The 18,208-nt window shown below is 47.1% G+C and overlaps 1 protein-coding gene across 1 annotated transcript in view; it reads left to right on the top strand.

Annotated features, from left to right (window-relative positions):
* Positions 1 to 18,208, top strand: part of EPHB2 (EPH receptor B2) — a 256,633-nt gene that overhangs the window by 178,700 nt on the left and 59,725 nt on the right. The window contains exons 4-5 of the mRNA XM_006862330.1: positions 13,947 to 14,102; positions 15,380 to 15,715. Of these exons, the coding sequence (XP_006862392.1) occupies positions 13,947 to 14,102; positions 15,380 to 15,715 (492 nt within the window). The remainder of the gene's footprint in view (positions 1 to 13,946; positions 14,103 to 15,379; positions 15,716 to 18,208) is intronic.

Here is an 18,208-nt window from a genome sequence, read left to right as displayed (position 1 = left end):
ATAATAAGTGGTGGGTGGAGAATGAATGAATATTATAATAGCAAATATTACATAGCATTTAACATGAACCAGGCACCATTCTAGTGTGGTGCTGTAGAATCAACACTGGACTGCGAACCACAAAGTTGGCAGTTCAAACCTACCAGCTGCTCCTTGGAACCCTATGTTGTTGTTGTTGCTGTAAGGTGCCGTCGAGTTGGTTCTGACCCATAGAGACCCTGTATAGGGTTTCCGAGGAGCAGCTGGTGAGCTTGAACTACCAACCTTGCAGTTCAAATGGCTTTGCAGTCTGGTGCATTAGCCCACAGCGCCATGCCAGGACTCCTTGGAACCCTATAGAGGGTCCATATATTTAAGAACCAACTTAATGGCATTTAACAACAGACACCATTCTAAGTATTTTCCCTACATTAACTCTTCAGTCTTTCCAACAGATAGAAGGTCAGGATATTCCTTATTGTACAGACAAGGGAACGGAGTCAGAGAGAGGGTAGGCACTTACCTGAGGTCACACAGTTAACAGTCAACTCCACAGTCCATGCTGAGGTTCAAGTTCATCAAACCTAGTGCTTGAATCCTTGGGAGTAGGAGCTAGATGTCATTGAGCAACCCTTCTGAGACACCCACCTCTACTCAGTACCACAGACAGGACCTTCTGGTCTGGGACCCCCAGGAAGACAGACTTCTCCTCAGCTGAAGAGTACTGCGGTACCAGTCATCTCTGGGATTTAGCCACAGTCTCTGAGAGGGGAACAGAGGCAACAGGCCAACCAGGGAGGCTTCAAGGCTCACCCGGTGCCAATTAGCAGTCCTGCCATCCCAGGCCCAGATGGATCCCCGCCTCGGCCTGACTTCAGTCTCACTCGGTCAATTATCGCCTATCCCCAGAGCACAGGGGGCAGCCGGGAGAAAATCTGTTTCCCTGTAATCCTCCCTCCCCCCAACCAGCTGCCATCCCTGCCCCAGGTTGCCTGACCAAGGCCTCTGGGCGTCTGCAGAAAATGGGTACTGCTTGTTTTTAGGTCCCAGTTCCCAAATTCAGGGACCAGACTTTGCCTCAACCTGATGACCTCACCGGTCAGTAAGCTGACGAGAGGTTCTCTGACCCCAGCACCCAACCATGCAATGGGTTCTGTATCTGGTTGTATTTCACCAAAAGGCCTTTGGAATCCTAAGGGCCTGAGTCAGACCCCAGCTCAGCCATTTACCTGGAGCAGTCACTTTACTGGCTCTGAGCCTCAGTTTCTTCATCTGTGAAAACGGATTGACAATTGTTCCTACCTCAGCAGGATTTAGTGAAAGAATCCATGTGAATATCACCCAGCACCTGCAAAACTCATAATACATGAAAACTAGTATTGTACTTACATGCCAGATGAGTGGTAATAATAGTTGACATTTATGTGTATAGCACTTGCTGCATATTCTAAGTTCTTTTTTGTATATTCCAAACCAAAACCAGCCTGTTGCCATTGTGTCAATTCCAAATAATGGTGGCCCTAACAAGGACAGGTAGAATTGACCCATGGGTTTGAACTGCCAGTGTTTCGGTTAGCAGCCAAGCACGTAACCACTGTGCCACCAGGGCTCCCAACGAGCTGCAAAAAGTACACTGAGGAAGAAAAAGATGATGGAATTTTCCCACAAACTTTTTGAAGTCCCCTCATATATTGTTTGTTATTAAGTGCCATCGAGTAGGTTCCAACCCATAGTGACCCTGTATAGGGTTTCTGAGGAGCAGATGGTGAGCTTGAATCACCAACCTTGTGATCCAAACCAACTTTGCAGCCCAGCGCATTAACCCACCACACCACACCAGGACTCCTCATATATTGTTATTGTTGTTAAGTGCCGTCAAATAGGTTCTGACCCATAGCAATCCTGTATAGGGCTTCCGAGGAGCAGCTGGTGAGCTTGAACCACCGACCTTGCAGTTCAAACAGCTTTGCAGTCTGGTGCATTAACCCACCGAGCCACACCAGGACTCCCCTCATATATTAGCCCCTTCAAAAACAATAGCCTCTTGATCTCTAGTTCAGTTGGAAAGACAGACCTGCCTTCATTCAGCAAACTGAATTGACTGAGCACCTACTGCAAGGTAGAGCCTGTGCTGGAGATGGGGAGACTGCTGCAGTTCACTGATACAGTACAATGTTAGGGGACAGATGTTCCTGTCTGGTGGAGAGCTGGAGTTGACGTGCCAGAGTGGATTGTGTGCGCTTTTCTGCCTAACTCACTGTTCAGTGACTTCATGCTGGTAGCTTGAAATTTACCTTGATGGGAATATTTGTACCACTGAAATTGGCAAAACAGCACACCACTGCATGGGGAGCATTTGTCTTGTGTGTTGCAGTGTAGGTCTGAGCTAAATGCTGTGAATACTCACAGGAGAATGGATGGCAGGTCTCCCAGAGGTATACAACACCAGATTCACCAGTCCCTAGGACTAAGAGAACAAGGGTGGACAGCATTCAGACTGAGGGACCAGCGCGTATGTGAGCCTGGAGTCCTAAAAGACATCCTGGGTCTCTAGTGAGCTGCAAACAGATAAGAGAAGCACCAGGTGGGGCTTAAGTGATGTACAGTAGACTGACTGAACATCTGGTTTGCCTGGGGCTCAGAAAGTTTCCAGGAGGCAGGATTTCCGGTTTTAAAACTAGAGAGTCCCAAGAAAATCAGCTCATGTTGGTCACCCTCATGGCCAGGGCCCCTGAGAAGGCCCGTAAAGAAAGAAAAAGTGAGGTTGGGGCCAAAGGAGAGAGTTCCTCAAGTCTTTGAGGAACCAATAAGGAAAGCAGAGGGAATCTGAGGACCAAATGGTGACCTAACAAAACCAAGGTGAAATTGTGACTTCAAACCTGGCATTTACTTGGTGAAGTGTTTTCTCACAACACCCTGCAAGGGGAATCTGTGTTCATTCAACAAGTGCACACTGAGCACCTGCTATGCTTCCACTTCCGTGCTAGGGCTGGGGGCCCAGGAAGAGGTAGATAAGCTGTCCCTCCTGCCCTCACCTGGGATTTCCAGTGCAGGGAAGAGAGGGACAATGTGCAGGGACAACATACAAGGAGTCCTGAGTTACGATGCATTGGAGTTATGGCAAACCACACTCAGGACCATCTGGTTGCTTTGTGCATCTTGTCACTAGTAACATACATTACATACAATGTTGCAGCGTGTAGTCTGCCGATGTTATCATTCTCAGATGTTCTCTCACAGATGTTCCAAGACAAAAGATCGGATTTATAAAGATATTGATAATCAAAGGCAATAATAATGAAAACTAAAATCTTTCACCCAAGAAAGGTGCTCAACTTGCATCAGAATTGACTTAGGTGGGAACAGAACCCAGTTTTAAGTCAGAGACTCTTTATATAATCACAGATCACAAAGGAAGCAAACAGGAGACTGAGACACTGAGGGAGAACCACTTTAGTAAGGTGGCCAGAGACTGTATCTTGGAGGAGGTAATATCCCAGACCAAGAGTCGAGCATGGTCAAAGGTCCTGAAGCAAAAAACAGGCTATTGGTCAATGGACTTGGAAGAGACCCCCGTGGACTGGAGTGCAGTGAGGGAGGGGAAGGTAGAGTAATTGGGCAGGGGACCATCGGGGTTGACCTTGCAAGCCTGGAGGGCCAGAGCTGCATTTGTTTACTGCTGTTGAGTTGGTCCCAACTTATGGCGACCCCGTGCACAACTGAATGAGATGATGTTTGGTCTTGCATCATCCATTTAACTTTAGCAAGCTCTGGTCCATCATTGTAGCTGCTGTACCTGTTCACTTTACTGACCCTCTACTTCACCAAACACGATGCCCTCCTCCAGCAACCTATCCCTCCTGATGGCATGTAAAATATTCTAATTATAAAATATTCTGATCCGTAGGGTTCTCGCTGGCTAATTTTGGGAAGTAGATCACCAGGCATTTCTTCCTGGTTGTTGTTGTTTACCTTCGATTTGATTCTGACTCATGCAGGCCCTATATGTGCAGAGGAGAACTGTTCTGTGGGGTTTGCAAGGCTGTGCTCTTTTAGAAGCAGATCCCCAAGGTCTCTCTCCTGGGGCGCGCTGGGTAGGTTTGGTTAGTAGTTGAATGCTTAACCATGTGTCCCATCTATTTCTTTGTCTAGATCTGGAAGTTCTAAATCTGAAACCTGTCTACCAGGGGTGGCCCAGCATCACAGCAATAAGCAAACCACCACAGTACAACAAACTGATGTACAGGAGTGAGGGCCAGGTTGTTGTTGTTAAGGGCCGCCAAGTCAGTTCTGACTCATAGCAACCCTGTATAGAGTTTCCAAGGAGCAACTGGTGGATTTGAACCTCTGACCTTGCAGTTCAAACCAACTTTGCAGTCAGTGCATTATCCTTAAGGGTTTCTGAAGAGCAGCTGGTAAGTTTGAACTGCACCAAGTTGTTGTTGTTGTTGTTAAGTGCTGCTGAGTCTGCTCTGACTCATAGTGACCATGTGTAGGGTTTTCGAGGAGCGCCTGGTGGATTTGAACCTCCGACCTTGCAGTTCAAACTGACCTTGAGGTCCAGTGCTTATCCTACAGCACCACACCAGGACTTCTAATGCACTGGGGACCACAACTGTGAGATTGGCACAAGACCGAGTAGTGTTTAGTTCTGTTGTGCATAAGGTCACTATGAATCAGTACTGATTCGATGGCACCTAATGACAACAACTGGGGACTACTGTGAGTTAAGTAGAGCTTAAGGAGCTCTGATAGTGTAGTGATTATGAGTAGGGCTACTAACCTCAAGGTCAGCAGTTCGAAACTACCAGCATTCCATGGGAGAAAGATGAAGCTTTCTGCTCCTGTAAAGACTTACAGCCTCGGAAACCCTATACAAGGTCACTGTGAGTTGGATCCAACTCCATGGCACACCACCACCGCCACCATGGTGGGTCTGATTCGTTTTAAACACATCCTCTGTGCTGAAAAAGGATTGGGGTGCGGAGACAAGAATGGAAGCAGGGAGACCCACCCAGGGTTCTTGCTGTCCTTAGTACAAGGCTGATAGCACCAGCTTCTTTTCTGAAAGAGGAGACCGAGTCTCAGAGAGGGAAGGTGACCAGCCCAGCCTACACCACTTCAGTTCTGTTGTCTTCCCATGAGTCTCAGGTGACACTCAGAAGGGGCACCTTCCCAGCCCCATTTGTGCAAACCAGGAAGATCTGTCCCTGAAGCTGTGAGCAGTGTGGACTTTAAAGCACCCCAGACATCTTGTCTGGGGGCAAAGAGGTGGCTGATGGGAGCTCAGACTCCCACATATCCCATGAGACTGCAGGTCACATGACAAACCTAGATTCAGAATCTGCCACCACAAATCTCCCCATTCTCTCTGGGCCTCAGTGTTGTCAAATATTACTCAGGATGATCTCCCAACTCCTCGTTCACTCATCCATCACCCACTGAGTCTCTAGTAGGAACCCAGCGTTGTACTGGGAATTTACAACCCTTCCAGGAAGACAGAATCTAAATAAATCATCTCAATACGCAGATGAGTGTGTTGGAGCAGCAGGAGCAAGGCACTGAGGTTTGAGAGATGGTGAATTTCAGGCCGTTAGCAATGGGGAGGGGCTGAGGAATCTGAGTTTCCTGTGGATAATGGGGAGCCACTGATTTTGTTTGATTTTTAATAGAAGCTTTGTTGTTGTTGTTGTTGTTGGGTGCCAACTCATGGCAGCCTTGTGTATGTCCGGTCCTGCATCATCTTTGTGGTCATTGATAATACAGGGTCCATTATTATGTCAATTCATCTCATTGAAGGTCCCTTCGTTTTGACTGACCCTCTGTTTTACCAACCATGATGTCCTTTTCTGATGACAGGTCCAGAGTATGAGAGCCAAAGTTCCACCATCCTTGTTTCCAAGGAGAATCCTAGTTGCATTGTTTATAAGACAGATGTGTTCATTGTTTTGGCAGTCCATGGTCTATTCCATATTCTTCACCAACACCATAATACAATGCATCCATTCTTTTTCCATTCTCCTTTTTCCTTGTCCAGTTTTCTCAGGTATATGAGGGGTGATCATGGCTTGGGTCAGACACACCTTAGTCCTCAAAGTGACATTTTTGCTGAGATTTAATTCACACACCATACAATTTACCTATTCAAAGTGTACAGTTAAATGATTTATGGTCTATTTACAGAGTTGGGCACCCCAATCCATTTTGGAACATTCTATCACCCCAAAAAGGAACCCTATACCCATAGCAGTCTCTCCCCATTCCCCATACCCTCCCGAGTCTTAGGCAGCCACCAGTCTACGTTTGTTCTGTCTCTCTAGATTGCCCGATTCTTGACATTTCATGTGGATGGAATCCTACACTGTGGCATTTAGAGTCTGGCTTCTTTCATGCATCATCATGTTTTCTAGGTCCATCCAATGTAGCATGTATCTAAGTGAAGTTTCATTGTCCTGTTGCTTTTTATGGCCGGTTAAGATTCCATTGTGTGCTATTGTAAATTTTTAAGTGACACTTTAAAAAGCTGACTCTGAGGAAGGGTGAGAGGAGACCACGTGATGGTGAGAGACTAAAGAGTAGGTGGGAGGCAGTTTCCGGTGCCCTCAGGTATGGAGGGTGACCTTACTGAGGTGGGGGGACCTGGTAATGGGTTAACTGCAGGGAATAAGAAGAAGGAGGAGGCATAGGAGGTCCCTGGTCACCAAGTAAATGAGCAACGCCATCCCCAAGACAGAGTCCAGACAGTTGGATTAAACACAGTGCCAACAGACACAGAAAAGATGGACTGTTCAGGGATAAGGCCAGGGGATGGCCAGTAACAATGCTAACAAGGGAAGGCGTCTAGAAAAGGCGCTTTGGGGTGTCAGAGAGCCAGGGTGTGGTGAGGACAGGGCAGCTGGGGAGGAAGTCCAGATGGAGAGGAGTCTGGGCAGCCCCTAGCTGAGCCCGGAGAGTGCCAGCTGATGGATGAGTCCTGCTGAGCTAGGCAGGCTCATGCCAGAGAAGGAGCCAGGAGGATCCTGGTCTTGAGTCCAAAATCCTTTCCCATTAAAATAGTCCCAGACCCTCATTGGAGCCGTGTTCCTCCATTCTACAGAGGAGGAAACTGAGGCTCAGAAACCTCAAACCAACAAGAGCCAGGGCCATTGCCAATACATCTTGAGTGCCCCCGAAGCTCTGGGCAGTGCCAAGATGGTGGGGCTGTCCACTCACTCAGGCATCCAGGGACAAGTGCTTAAGAAGAAGAAGGCAAGAAGATGAGAGGTGGGAGGACGTGGAGGCCCCAGAGCAAGTATGGCACAGTGGGAACCTGTTGATACTCAGGGACCACTGTCACTAAGTCACTACAGGCAATATGAGCACAGGGTGGTGGTTAGAGGGGGTAACACAGTTCTGCCACTCTGAGCCCCGCATCCTTAGAAAGCCACTTCATTCACCTCTCTTTGCTTTTGCTCCCCATTGAAATGGGAGAAAGAACAATGGCTGCACCATAAGCCTGGGTAAGGCTTACTTGAGCTGATACTCATAAAGTTAGAACAGCATGAGTGCTTACTAAGTGCTCAATAAATGTCAGCCAGCTTCTCATTTAGGCCCTGATGGTGGTGGTGTGCTGTGGAGTTGGTTCTGACCTCATAGCAACCCTGCATAGAGTTTCCAAAGCCGTAAATCTTTACAGGAGCAGAAAGCCTCACCTTTCTCCCGTGGAATGGCTGGTAGTTTCGAACTTCTGACCTTGAGGTTAGTAGCCCATCTCGTAACCACTATGCTACCAGAGCTCCTTACTGAGGCTGTAATACACTGGTTTCCTGACTGTCCTGTGAAGCTCCTAATACTCTCCAAAGGCATTCACTGATGCCACTGTAATCTGGTTGGTGTGGACCCATCCTGACTTCCCATGTGAGGATCTGGGAGCTCTTTAAGGCTGGGATGGGGACTGATTTGTCTCTGAGATCCCCACAACAGTGAGGGGTTGTTGATTAGCCAAACTGCCATCTTTGCTGGCCCACATCCTGGAGGGCAGTGTTATTTTCTATCCTCCCAGGGAGGCACTTGGCTTTTCAGGGACCAGGGCCTATTTACTGACCACATGCAAGTCCTGAGACTGCAACCATCACCCTTCCCAACCCTAGGTCACGCACTATGCTCCTTGCACGAAATCCTCACAGTCAGTTTATGGAATAGATTAAGCTCAGAGAGGTCTGGCAAGTTGCCCAACATGACCCAACAGAAAGGAATAACCAGATAATGGCTTAACATGTCCTGTAATTGTTTTTTACATAAGTTAGTCAATTGCATTTTACATAAGTTAGTCAATGCCATTCTCACAACAACAGATACTACTGTCTCCATTGAACACATGAGGAAACAGGTTAAGTGACTTGTCCAAGGTAATTGTGCTCCTAAGTAGCAGAGTGAATTTGCCAGGTAACCCATGCACTTCACTACTGTTATCCAGTGCTTTCTACTTGAGCTGATTCAAGAAGAATTGATAGAGTACTTGCCCAGTACCAGGTTCTGTGCTGGGGGTGTGGGATGCACCTATGAATCAGATGTTACCCCAGTTCTGGGGAAGCTCAGAATGAAGCCAGGAGGTCCCTAGATGAATAATTGTGACAGCAAAGTAAAGCACTTACATATACAAGTGATGTAAGCTCCGAGGAAGGCAGGGGTTTTGAGGCTGGAACTGACCGTGGGTGGGTAAAAGGAGTTTGCTAAGACTTGAAAACTTGCAGCTGAAAAAGTGAATTAGAGAAATATGTTTCTCCCATTTGGAATCCTTGGATGGTGCAGGTGGTTAAGGCACTGGGCTGCTAACTGAAAAAGTGAAGGTTCAAGTCCACCCAGAGGCATGTCAGAAGAAAAGCCTGGCAATTGACTTCTTAAAAAAAGAAAAATCAGCCCTTCAGAGCCCTGTGGAGTACAGTTCTGTGTGACCCACATGGGGTCATCATGAATCTGAGCCAACCGGTTACTGGTTATATCCTCCAGTTACATTGAGGAAACATGCTCAGAGAGGTTGTCCCTTGCACACAGCACCTTAGTATAGAATGTACATCAGTGAGGAACCCTGACCTGCAGGTGCTGTCATCCCAAGGGAATTTGCCCTTTGTAAAACTCATCTCCTGGTGTCCTCTTATTTACCTTCTGCACAATGGAGTCAATAACTCTAGTAGGTGGGAGAAGACACTGAGGCTGAGAGAGGATGAGGCCAGAAGAGGGACCCTAAGCTTCTTGCTCCCAGCCTAGGACCAATGGAAAGGGGAAGGAGAATTTGAGCACAAGCCTACACAGGGACCATTGTTGTTGTTGTTATGTGCCGTGGAGTCGGTTCCGACTCATAGTGACCCTGTACAGGGTTTCCCAGGCTGTAAATCTTTACAGGAGCAGAAAGCCTCATCTTTCTCCCACGGAACAGCTGGTAGTCTGGTAGTTTCTAACTGCTGACCTTGCGGTTCCCAGCCCAATTCATAACCTCTATGCTACCAGAGCTCCTATCACACAGGGACCGTATCTCCGCATAAAAGCCCATGCAGGTCCCTAGAAAAGGGAAGAAGGAAACTCACTGAACTACTAATGACAGTGTTGGTGGTTCAAACCCAGCAGCCACTCCTCAGAAAGCCTATTCAGGGTCACTATGAATTGCAAGCAACTCGATGGCACTTAATAAAAACTATGCGAACTCCATTATCCATCTAGCTCGCTCATTGCCCACCAAGTGCAAACACTGCCCTCCTCAGGCCTGCTCTGGTACTGCCTGTTGCTATGTTGTTAAGTGTCATTGAGTCAGTTCCAACTCATAGCCAGTCTTTATAGGGTTTCTGAGGACTGACCTTATGGTTAGTAGTCCAGTGCTTATCTCACAGAACCACGCCAGGACTCCTGGCACTGTATGCCCCCCTTTTGTCTTAATAAATCTATAAGCACCCACTAAAGATGAAGCTTTCTGCTCCCATAAAGATTTACAACCTCAGAAACCCTATACAGGGTCAGAACCAACTTGAAGACACACACAACAACAGCAAAATGGTTAAGCACTAAACTACGAGCCAAAAAGTCGATGGTTTGACCTACCAGCCACTCTATGGGAGAAAGAGATGGTAGTCTGTTTACATAAAGAATTTACAGCTTTGTGGAAAAAAACAATTCCAAACTTTATATGGAAAGGAAAGAAACCCAGGATAAGAATTTACATCTTTGGAAACCCTCTAGGGCAGTTCTACTCTGCTCTGGTGGCTCTGTGGTTAAGTACTCAGCTGCTAACAGAAAGGTCAGCAGTTCAAACCCACTGGCTCATCTGTGGGCGAAAGTCATGGACAGTCTGCTTCCATAAAGAATACAGACTTGGAAACTCTATAGGCAAGTTTTATTCTGGCCTACAAAGTCACACTGTAAATTGAACTCAACTCAACAGCAGCATATTCTTTAATAACAGCTACATGTTAAAGAGCAAAGATGTCAGCTTGAGGACTAAAGTGCGCCTGACCCAAGCCATGGTGTTTTCAATAACCTCATATGCATGCAAAAGCTGGACAGTGAATAAGGAAGACCTTAGAAGAATTGATGTCTTTGAGTTATGGTGTTGGAGGAGAATATTGAAAGTGCCATGGGCTGCCAAAAGAACCAATAAATCCGTTTTGGAAGAAGTGCAGAGGTCAAGATGTCCAAATTTCATCTCTCATACTTTGGACATATTGTCAGGAGGGAGCAGTCCCTGGAGAAGGATATTATGTTTGGTAAGGTGGAGGGTCAGAGAAAAATAGGAAGACCCCCAATGAGATGGATTGGCTAAGTGGTAGCATCGATGGACGCAAGCATGGCAACAATAGTGAGGTTGGCCCAGATTCGGGCAGTGTTTTGTTCTGCTGTGCATAAAGTCGCTATGAGTCTGTACCGACTCGATGGCACCTAACAACAACAACAACAACACATTCACTGGGTGCCTCTAATGTGCAAGGCCTCGTGCCATATGCCTTGCACACTTATGCTACATACTCACAATGGCCCATAAGAAATAGGCCATAACTCAAGGGGAATACACGAGCAGGTATGTAGTCTTGCTGGTGACCATGTTGGACTACCAATAAGGGGAAGTGGTGGAAAAACAGCAATGAAGTTGTGAGCTAATTCCAACCACGTTCACTAGACTCCTGTCAACCTGGGTTGAGACCTGGTTGGCCAGAAGCATGGCGAGACCTAGGGACTCCTGGGTCCAGGGACATGGCCACAGAGAACTAAAGCAGAGAGTGAAGTGTCCAGCTGATATGAAGTGAGGGGAGATGCACAAGACTACCCAACCATATTTGCAGATAATACCCACTTGACCTGGCTTCAATGGGTGGATGATCAGAACTCAACTAGAGGAAGAAAGAAGAGGACAAATGAGTAATCTGATACAATTTGATGAACTTGACATATATTATGGATGTAGTAGCTCAAAAGAGGGAATGAATCTTCTCAGCAAGGATTATTTGCACCCCCTTGGTACACAGGATTGATAGGGATGGGCGACTTAGACACTGGCTACCCAAAATGTGGGGGCTACAAAGACAAGAGGTGACTGGTTTACAAGCTTTCAAGAGGGAGCCTGGTTCCAGAGGGCGCGGGGGAAAGTAGAATCTCCACTGAGTAGTAACCAACCTGTCTGGACGGGGCTGATGGAAGGAGATGGGGATAGGACTCTTGTGGTATAATAGTGAATAATTGCTATCCGGACTGACTGAGAGTTACAAATGTAAAGGTAGATGTTTTGTAACAAAAGGAGAGGAGTGGTTGATCTTGCAGTCCAGGAACAGAGGACTCTGGGACCATCAAGGGAAAAGAGCAGAGTGTGGGAATCTATTCAGAGAAGCAGTGATGCCAGAGATGGAGGCAGAGATGATGAGGTGGAGAAATGGAGTGGCTGGGGACTGTGGACTCAGGGAGGTAGGGAGGGAGAGGGGCTGTTTGATGATGCATGGAGGAGATTGTAATCATTGCAATGAAATGCAATACGATAGGATAAATGTAAAGCTGATGTTCTCCCATGTAAACTATCACTCAATTCACAACAAGAACTTTAAAGAATGAAAGAAATAGGTCCTAGAATCATCAGTTTACAAATAAAGAAACTGAGTCAGAATGGTTATGTCTAGGACCACACAGATAGTAAATGGCCAGACAAGGACTCAGAAGCCAGGTCTTTCTGATTGCAGCGTTGTTTTAGGCTCTATCACATCACCTCTCTACACACTCTGCATATTAGGACTTGTCTTCTGCAATGTAATCACCTCAATTGTCAGGAAAATCAGGAAAGGTGTGCCCCAGGGTTGTATCTTTCACCTTACTTACTCAATCTGTAAGGAGTTCTGATAGCATAGTGGTTATGAGTAGGGCTGCTAACCTCAAGATCAGCCATTCCATAGGAGAACGATGAGATTTTCTGCTCCCGTGAAGATTTACAGCCTCGGAACCCCTATACAGGGTCGTTAGGAGTCGGAACTGACTCCATGGTATACTACCACCATTCAATCTCTATGCTGAGCAAGTAATCCAAGAAACTGGATTATATGAAGAAGAATGTGGCATCAGGATTAGAGGAAGAATCATTAACAACCTGCAGTATGTAAACGATACAACCTTGCTTGCTGAAAGCAAATAGGACTTAAAATACTAACTGATGAAGATCAAAGACAATAGCCTTAAGCATGGGTTGCACCTCAGTGTAAATTAAGGAAAAATCCTCAACACTCTACAGTCCTGCTATGGTGCTATAAGGTAAGCACTGGACTGCAAGGTTGGTTTGAACCACATGGTTGGCAGTTCAGACTCACCAGCCGCTCCTCAGAAACGCTGTACAGGGTTGCTATGAGCCAGAACTGATTTGATGTAACTCAGCAACCACAACTACCAATAAACAGCATCATGATAAATGGAGAAAAGATTGAAGTTGTCAAAGACTTCATTTTGCTTGAAGTCACTATCAGCACTCATGGAAGCAGCAGTCAAGAAATCAAACAATATATTGCATTAGGCAAATCTGCGGCACAAGACCTCTTGAAAAGGTTCAAGAACAAAGATGTCAGTTTGAGGACTAAGATGTGCCTGGCCTAAGTTATGGTATTTTCAATAGCTTCATATGCATGTGAAAGTTGGACAATGAATAAGGAAAACAGTGGAAGAAAGAGTTGATGCATTTGAGTTTGGATGTTAAAGAAGAATATTAAAAGTTCCATGCACTTCCAGGAGAACAAACAAATCTGTGTTGGAAGAAGTACCACCAAAGTGCTCCTTAGAAGCCAGGATGACCAGGCTTTCTCTCTCATACTTCAAACATATTATCAGGAAGGACCAGTCCCTGAAGAAGGACATTATGCTTGTTAAAGTGGAGGGTCAGCAAAAAAGGAGGAAGGCGTCCAATGAAATGGATTGGTACAATGGCAGCAGCAATGGGCTCAAGCCGTAGCAACGTTTGTGAGGATGACGCAGGACTGAGCAGTGTTTCATTCTGTTGTACATAAAAATCGCTGACTCGGAACCAACTTGAAGGCACCTACCAGTAATAATTGTCAGAAACCCAGTAACCAGGGCTCAGCAGCAATTAGTAAGCAAGACTGGGACCCACAGTCTGCTGCCAGACTTTTTCAGGGGCCCTCCTGACTAGATCAGAATTGGTCCTAGAAGCTGGGGCACAGATAAACTGAACTAGGTGAGGGATTGCTAGGGCACCCAGCTAAGCCCACGAGCAACTTCAAGGAAAAGAAACTACATATCCTGGGACCTTCTTGGGCCTGCAGTATTGGACCCTAGAGACCCTAAGAGCTTCAGGAAATGGATTTTTTCCAGCAATAATGCTATGTGTTCCCTCCATGAGGCTGCATGGTCTTATGAGATTCTGTGTTCTGATCCCTCTTGAGGTTGCATTGCCTCTCCATGCTTCATCTCAGTCCTCATCTGATTTCCCCAGTGACTCCCCATGTCCTCTCTTTCAGGTTGTCCATCTGGAACCTTCAAGGCCAACCAGGGGGACGAGGCCTGCACCCACTGTCCCATCAACAGCCGGACCACTTCAGAAGGGGCCACCAACTGTGTCTGCCGCAATGGCTATTACAGGGCAGACCTGGACCCCCTGGATATGCCCTGCACAAGTAGGTTCCAGAGCCCCTCGAGGGCCAGCCCTAACCAAGGCTACTTGCAGAGAAGTGTTGGCAACTGTCGGGGTATAGCCAGCCTTCCTGAGTGAGGAGCATCCAACTACCTGGTGGGAAGGGGAAGGAAAACTGGTGGGAAAAGGATCATTCTGGGGCAGTCATGCCTCTAACACAGGCACCATGGGGCTGACATCTGGCCCCCTCCCCTCTTGTGTCAATCACGTGGAGGATAAAGTGATTCACAAAAGGACAGAGGGGGATGGGAGGCTTGGCAGAAGATTCCACAATGAGACTGGCTTCCAGGTGATGCCCAGTGTTCTAACCCAGCAGCAGTTGCCTGAACCCCAGGCCAAGCTTCTCTAAAAAGAAGTGATTAAGAGGGTAATGTTATCCTGTCTGTCAGGAATGGAAATCAGCTGTAAGTAACAGACAGTTGAGCCCAGGGGTTTACCCCATAATGATTTATTCTGTCACATAAAAAGAGCCCATAGGTAGGCAATGATGGGATAGCATGCTAACTCCAAGAAGTCCTTTAGTGCCTGTCTCTTTCTACTCTGCCATCCATATCATGTGGTTTCTATTCTTACAGTCACTTCATAATCCAACATTGCTGCTGAAGCTCCAGCTATCACATTCCTCTTCTAGGCAGCAGAAAGGAAGACGTGGGGCAAGGACAAGGGAGCATGCTGCAGCTATTTTTCTCCCTTTAAGAAACAATCCCAACCTACAATTTCTGCTATATCTCAGTGATGGTTGGTGGTGTGTGCCACTGAGTTGGTTCTGACTCATAAGGTTTCCGAGGCTGTAAATCTTTACGGGAGCAGAAAGCCTCATCTTTCTCCTTCTGAGAAGCTGGTAGATTCAAACTGCCAACCTTACAGTTAGCAGCCCAGCTCATAATCCACTACGCTCCCAGGGTGGTCAGCACTTAATCACAGAGTCTTTGTGCTAGACACAGTACCACTCTGAATACAATCAGGGTCTGTTAGAAGAAAGAAAGGGAAAATGCACATTGAGTAGGCATAATCTCAAACGCAAAAAGACTGTCCCCAGTGATAGACATTAAGAAGGTGAGGATTCCAGGCAAAAATGTAAGCAGGGTGCAATAAAATGAGAGTTATAGTCTAGAAATCGCTCTCTGGTGGGTGGAGAAAAAGTTTTGGGAAAGGAAGCCTTTTGGGGGGACTGGGCTAGAGCCAGAACAGTGGGCATAGGTCTCGTGGGGAGCAGCGTCCCCACACATACCCCCAACTGACTCCTCTCCCCCTTCCCAGCCATCCCCTCTGCACCTCAGACTGTGATCTCCAGCGTCAATGAGACCTCACTCATGCTCGAGTGGACCCCACCCCGTGACTCAGGAGGCCGTGAGGACCTCGTCTACAACATCATCTGCAAGAGCTGTGGCTCTGGCCGGGGCGCCTGCACCCGTTGTGGGGACAACGTGCAGTACGCACCGCGCCAGCTGGGCCTGACAGAGCCTCGTATCTACATCAGCGATTTGCTGGCACACACCCAGTACACCTTTGAGATCCAGGCTGTGAACGGCGTCACCGACCAGAGCCCCTTCTCCCCGCAGTTCGCCTCTGTGAACATCACCACTAACCAAGCAGGTAAGCACTTCAAATGCAGGCTTGGGGGGTGCTGGGTTCCTGTCATGCTGTACCAAATGGGTATCCTGCCAGGCCTTGTTAAAGACTCCTTTTTCAAAGGCTTTTCATGTGACCCAACCACCTGGGAGATAAGTACTACCTCTCCGTTATAGCAGCATTTAAAATAATTGCTACAGGCCTTTTTTTTTTTAGTACATATTACGGTATAACTTAAGCTGCTATAACAAAAATACCCAATGTTCAATGGCTTAATGAACACAGAAATGTATTTTCCTCCCATGTAACGGTTCAAAGAGTCCCTGAATGATGTACGTGGGTAGCGCCCTCAGCTGCTAACTGAAAGGACTGAGGTTTGAATTCACCCAGAGGTACCTCAGAAGAAAGGCTTGGCAATGTGCCTCTGAAAAAACAGCTTCTGAAAACCGTATGAAGCACTGCTTTCAACTTGTGTGTGTGTGTGTGTGTGTGAGAGAGAGAGAGAGAGAGAGAGAGAGAGAGAGAGAGAGAGAGCAGTTCAGGTGAGCAGGGTAACTCTCTTATTCAGTTAGAGATTTGGAACCCAAGGAGGAGAATGCTGTTCAGCTGGGAGGAGTGTCAGTCCCCCAGGGCCTTGGGAGTCCTTTCAGGACCTGTGGGAAGCCCTGAGGGTGGAGCTGCCTGCTCAAGGAGCCTCAGCCTGCAGCTGGAAGTTCCCTAGAAGTGGAGTTGGGGCAAAGCATGGAAAGGAGGGCCTTCCAGAGAGTAAAGGTTCAGGGGGACCCTGCAGAACTGGAAGGCAAAAGCAGTGGGAAGTGAGGACTGGGCTGAAAGCAGGACCCATGAGTGTGAATCACAGCTTTGGCATTTGTTTGCTGTGTGTCCTTAATGTACTAGTCAGCTATATCTGCAATAATTCTGTGTAACCAAAACACTCCACCAACACAACGACAAACGTGTTTTTTCACTCACGATGGCTGAGAAAGTCCGTGGGTCAGCTGGGATTCAGCTCACTTTTGGCGGGACTCACGGTCAGGAGTGCACCCCAGAATGTGAGTTGGGTTCAGGGTGACAAGGTGTTTCCTCATTGTCCCTGAGACCAGCAGCTACCCCAGGTTTGTTTCTCTGGTGGCCGATGGCAGGAGCACAGGTTGTTCACATCACCTGGGCCAAAGCAAGCTTAGCCTCTGTGTGCTTTGCCCACATGGGCCGGCCCTGCACAGTTACTTGGCAAAGTAACTATGGATGCACAGTCTTATGACTAGGAGGAAGAATTGGGATCCTCAATCCCATCTCCCACGTTTGTGAGGATCACTTTCTCCCCTGGTGCCTCAGTTTCCTTGTCATGTTGTTCATCATAATCAAAGTAAAATCTGCCAAAGCTGGAACCTGTGTGAGGCAAAAACCTGTCCGAGAAAGAAAACACAGATATTTTCCACTGAGACCGATAGGAAAGTGGCAAGATTGCACCCTGTCAGAGGTGAAAACTTGAGGTACCTAGAAAAACAAGGCAGTCCTGTTGAATTCTGGCTTTCATAGGTGTCACATAGATGGGAGCTTCCCCTAGACCCCACTCCCCATACTTCCTGAACCAGAACCCCAGGAGTGGGCCCTGGAAATCTATATTTTTAACAAGTGGCTCAGACAACTATGGAAAACTTAGGTCTGAATGAGTTCAAGCCTTGTTAAGCCCTCAAAGTTCTGAGGCTCACTAGATCATAACAGCCCGTCCCTTCCTCTTGTTCCAAGCCCCTTGATGAACACCGCTAGGAACTTTGCAGCCGCACCATACCCGCGTCACATGATGCCCTTTTGCCAGATGTGCAAACTGAGGCCCAGAGAGACAGTCATTTATGCAAAGACCCACTACTAAGTGGATTTAACTAGGATTTACACCCAGGGGCACGTGACTACACATCTAGACGGGAGAAGGCATGATTCCTGCCCTTGAGGATTTATGTTCTGGTCAGGGCGTAAGCAACATCATGATGAATGAAGAAAAGATTGAAGTTGGCAAGGATTCCATTTGACTTGGATACACAATCAACACTCACGGAAGCAGCAGTGAAGAAATCAAACAATGTATTGGAGATTTTGGAAAAATCTGCTGCACTAGACCTTTTAAAATGTGAACAAGCAAAGATGCCACTTTAAGAACTAAGGTGTGCCTGACCCAAGCCATGATATTTTCAATCACCTCATTTGCATGCACAAGCTAGACAGTGAATAAGGAAGACAGAAGAAGAATTGATGTTTGAATTATGGTGTTATGAAAGAACCTTAAAAGTACCATGAACCGGAAGAACAAAGAAATCTGTGTTGGAAGAAGTTCAGCCGGAAGGCTCCTTAGAAGCCAAGATGGTGAGACTTTGTTTCTCTTACTTTGGGCATGTTGTCAGGAGGAACCAGTCCCTGGGGAAGAACACTGTTGTTGTTGTTGTTGTTGTCAGGTGCCATCGAGTCGGAACCGACTCATAGCGACCCCATGCACAGCAGAACGAAACAATGTTCGATCCT

Source organism: Chrysochloris asiatica, unplaced genomic scaffold (assembly GCF_000296735.1).
Source record: "Chrysochloris asiatica unplaced genomic scaffold, ChrAsi1.0 scaffold00047, whole genome shotgun sequence".
Classification (NCBI taxonomy): Eukaryota; Metazoa; Chordata; class Mammalia; order Afrosoricida; family Chrysochloridae; genus Chrysochloris; species Chrysochloris asiatica.
Note: the sequence above shows the minus strand (reverse complement) of the source record. Positions and strands in the feature narration are given on the sequence as shown.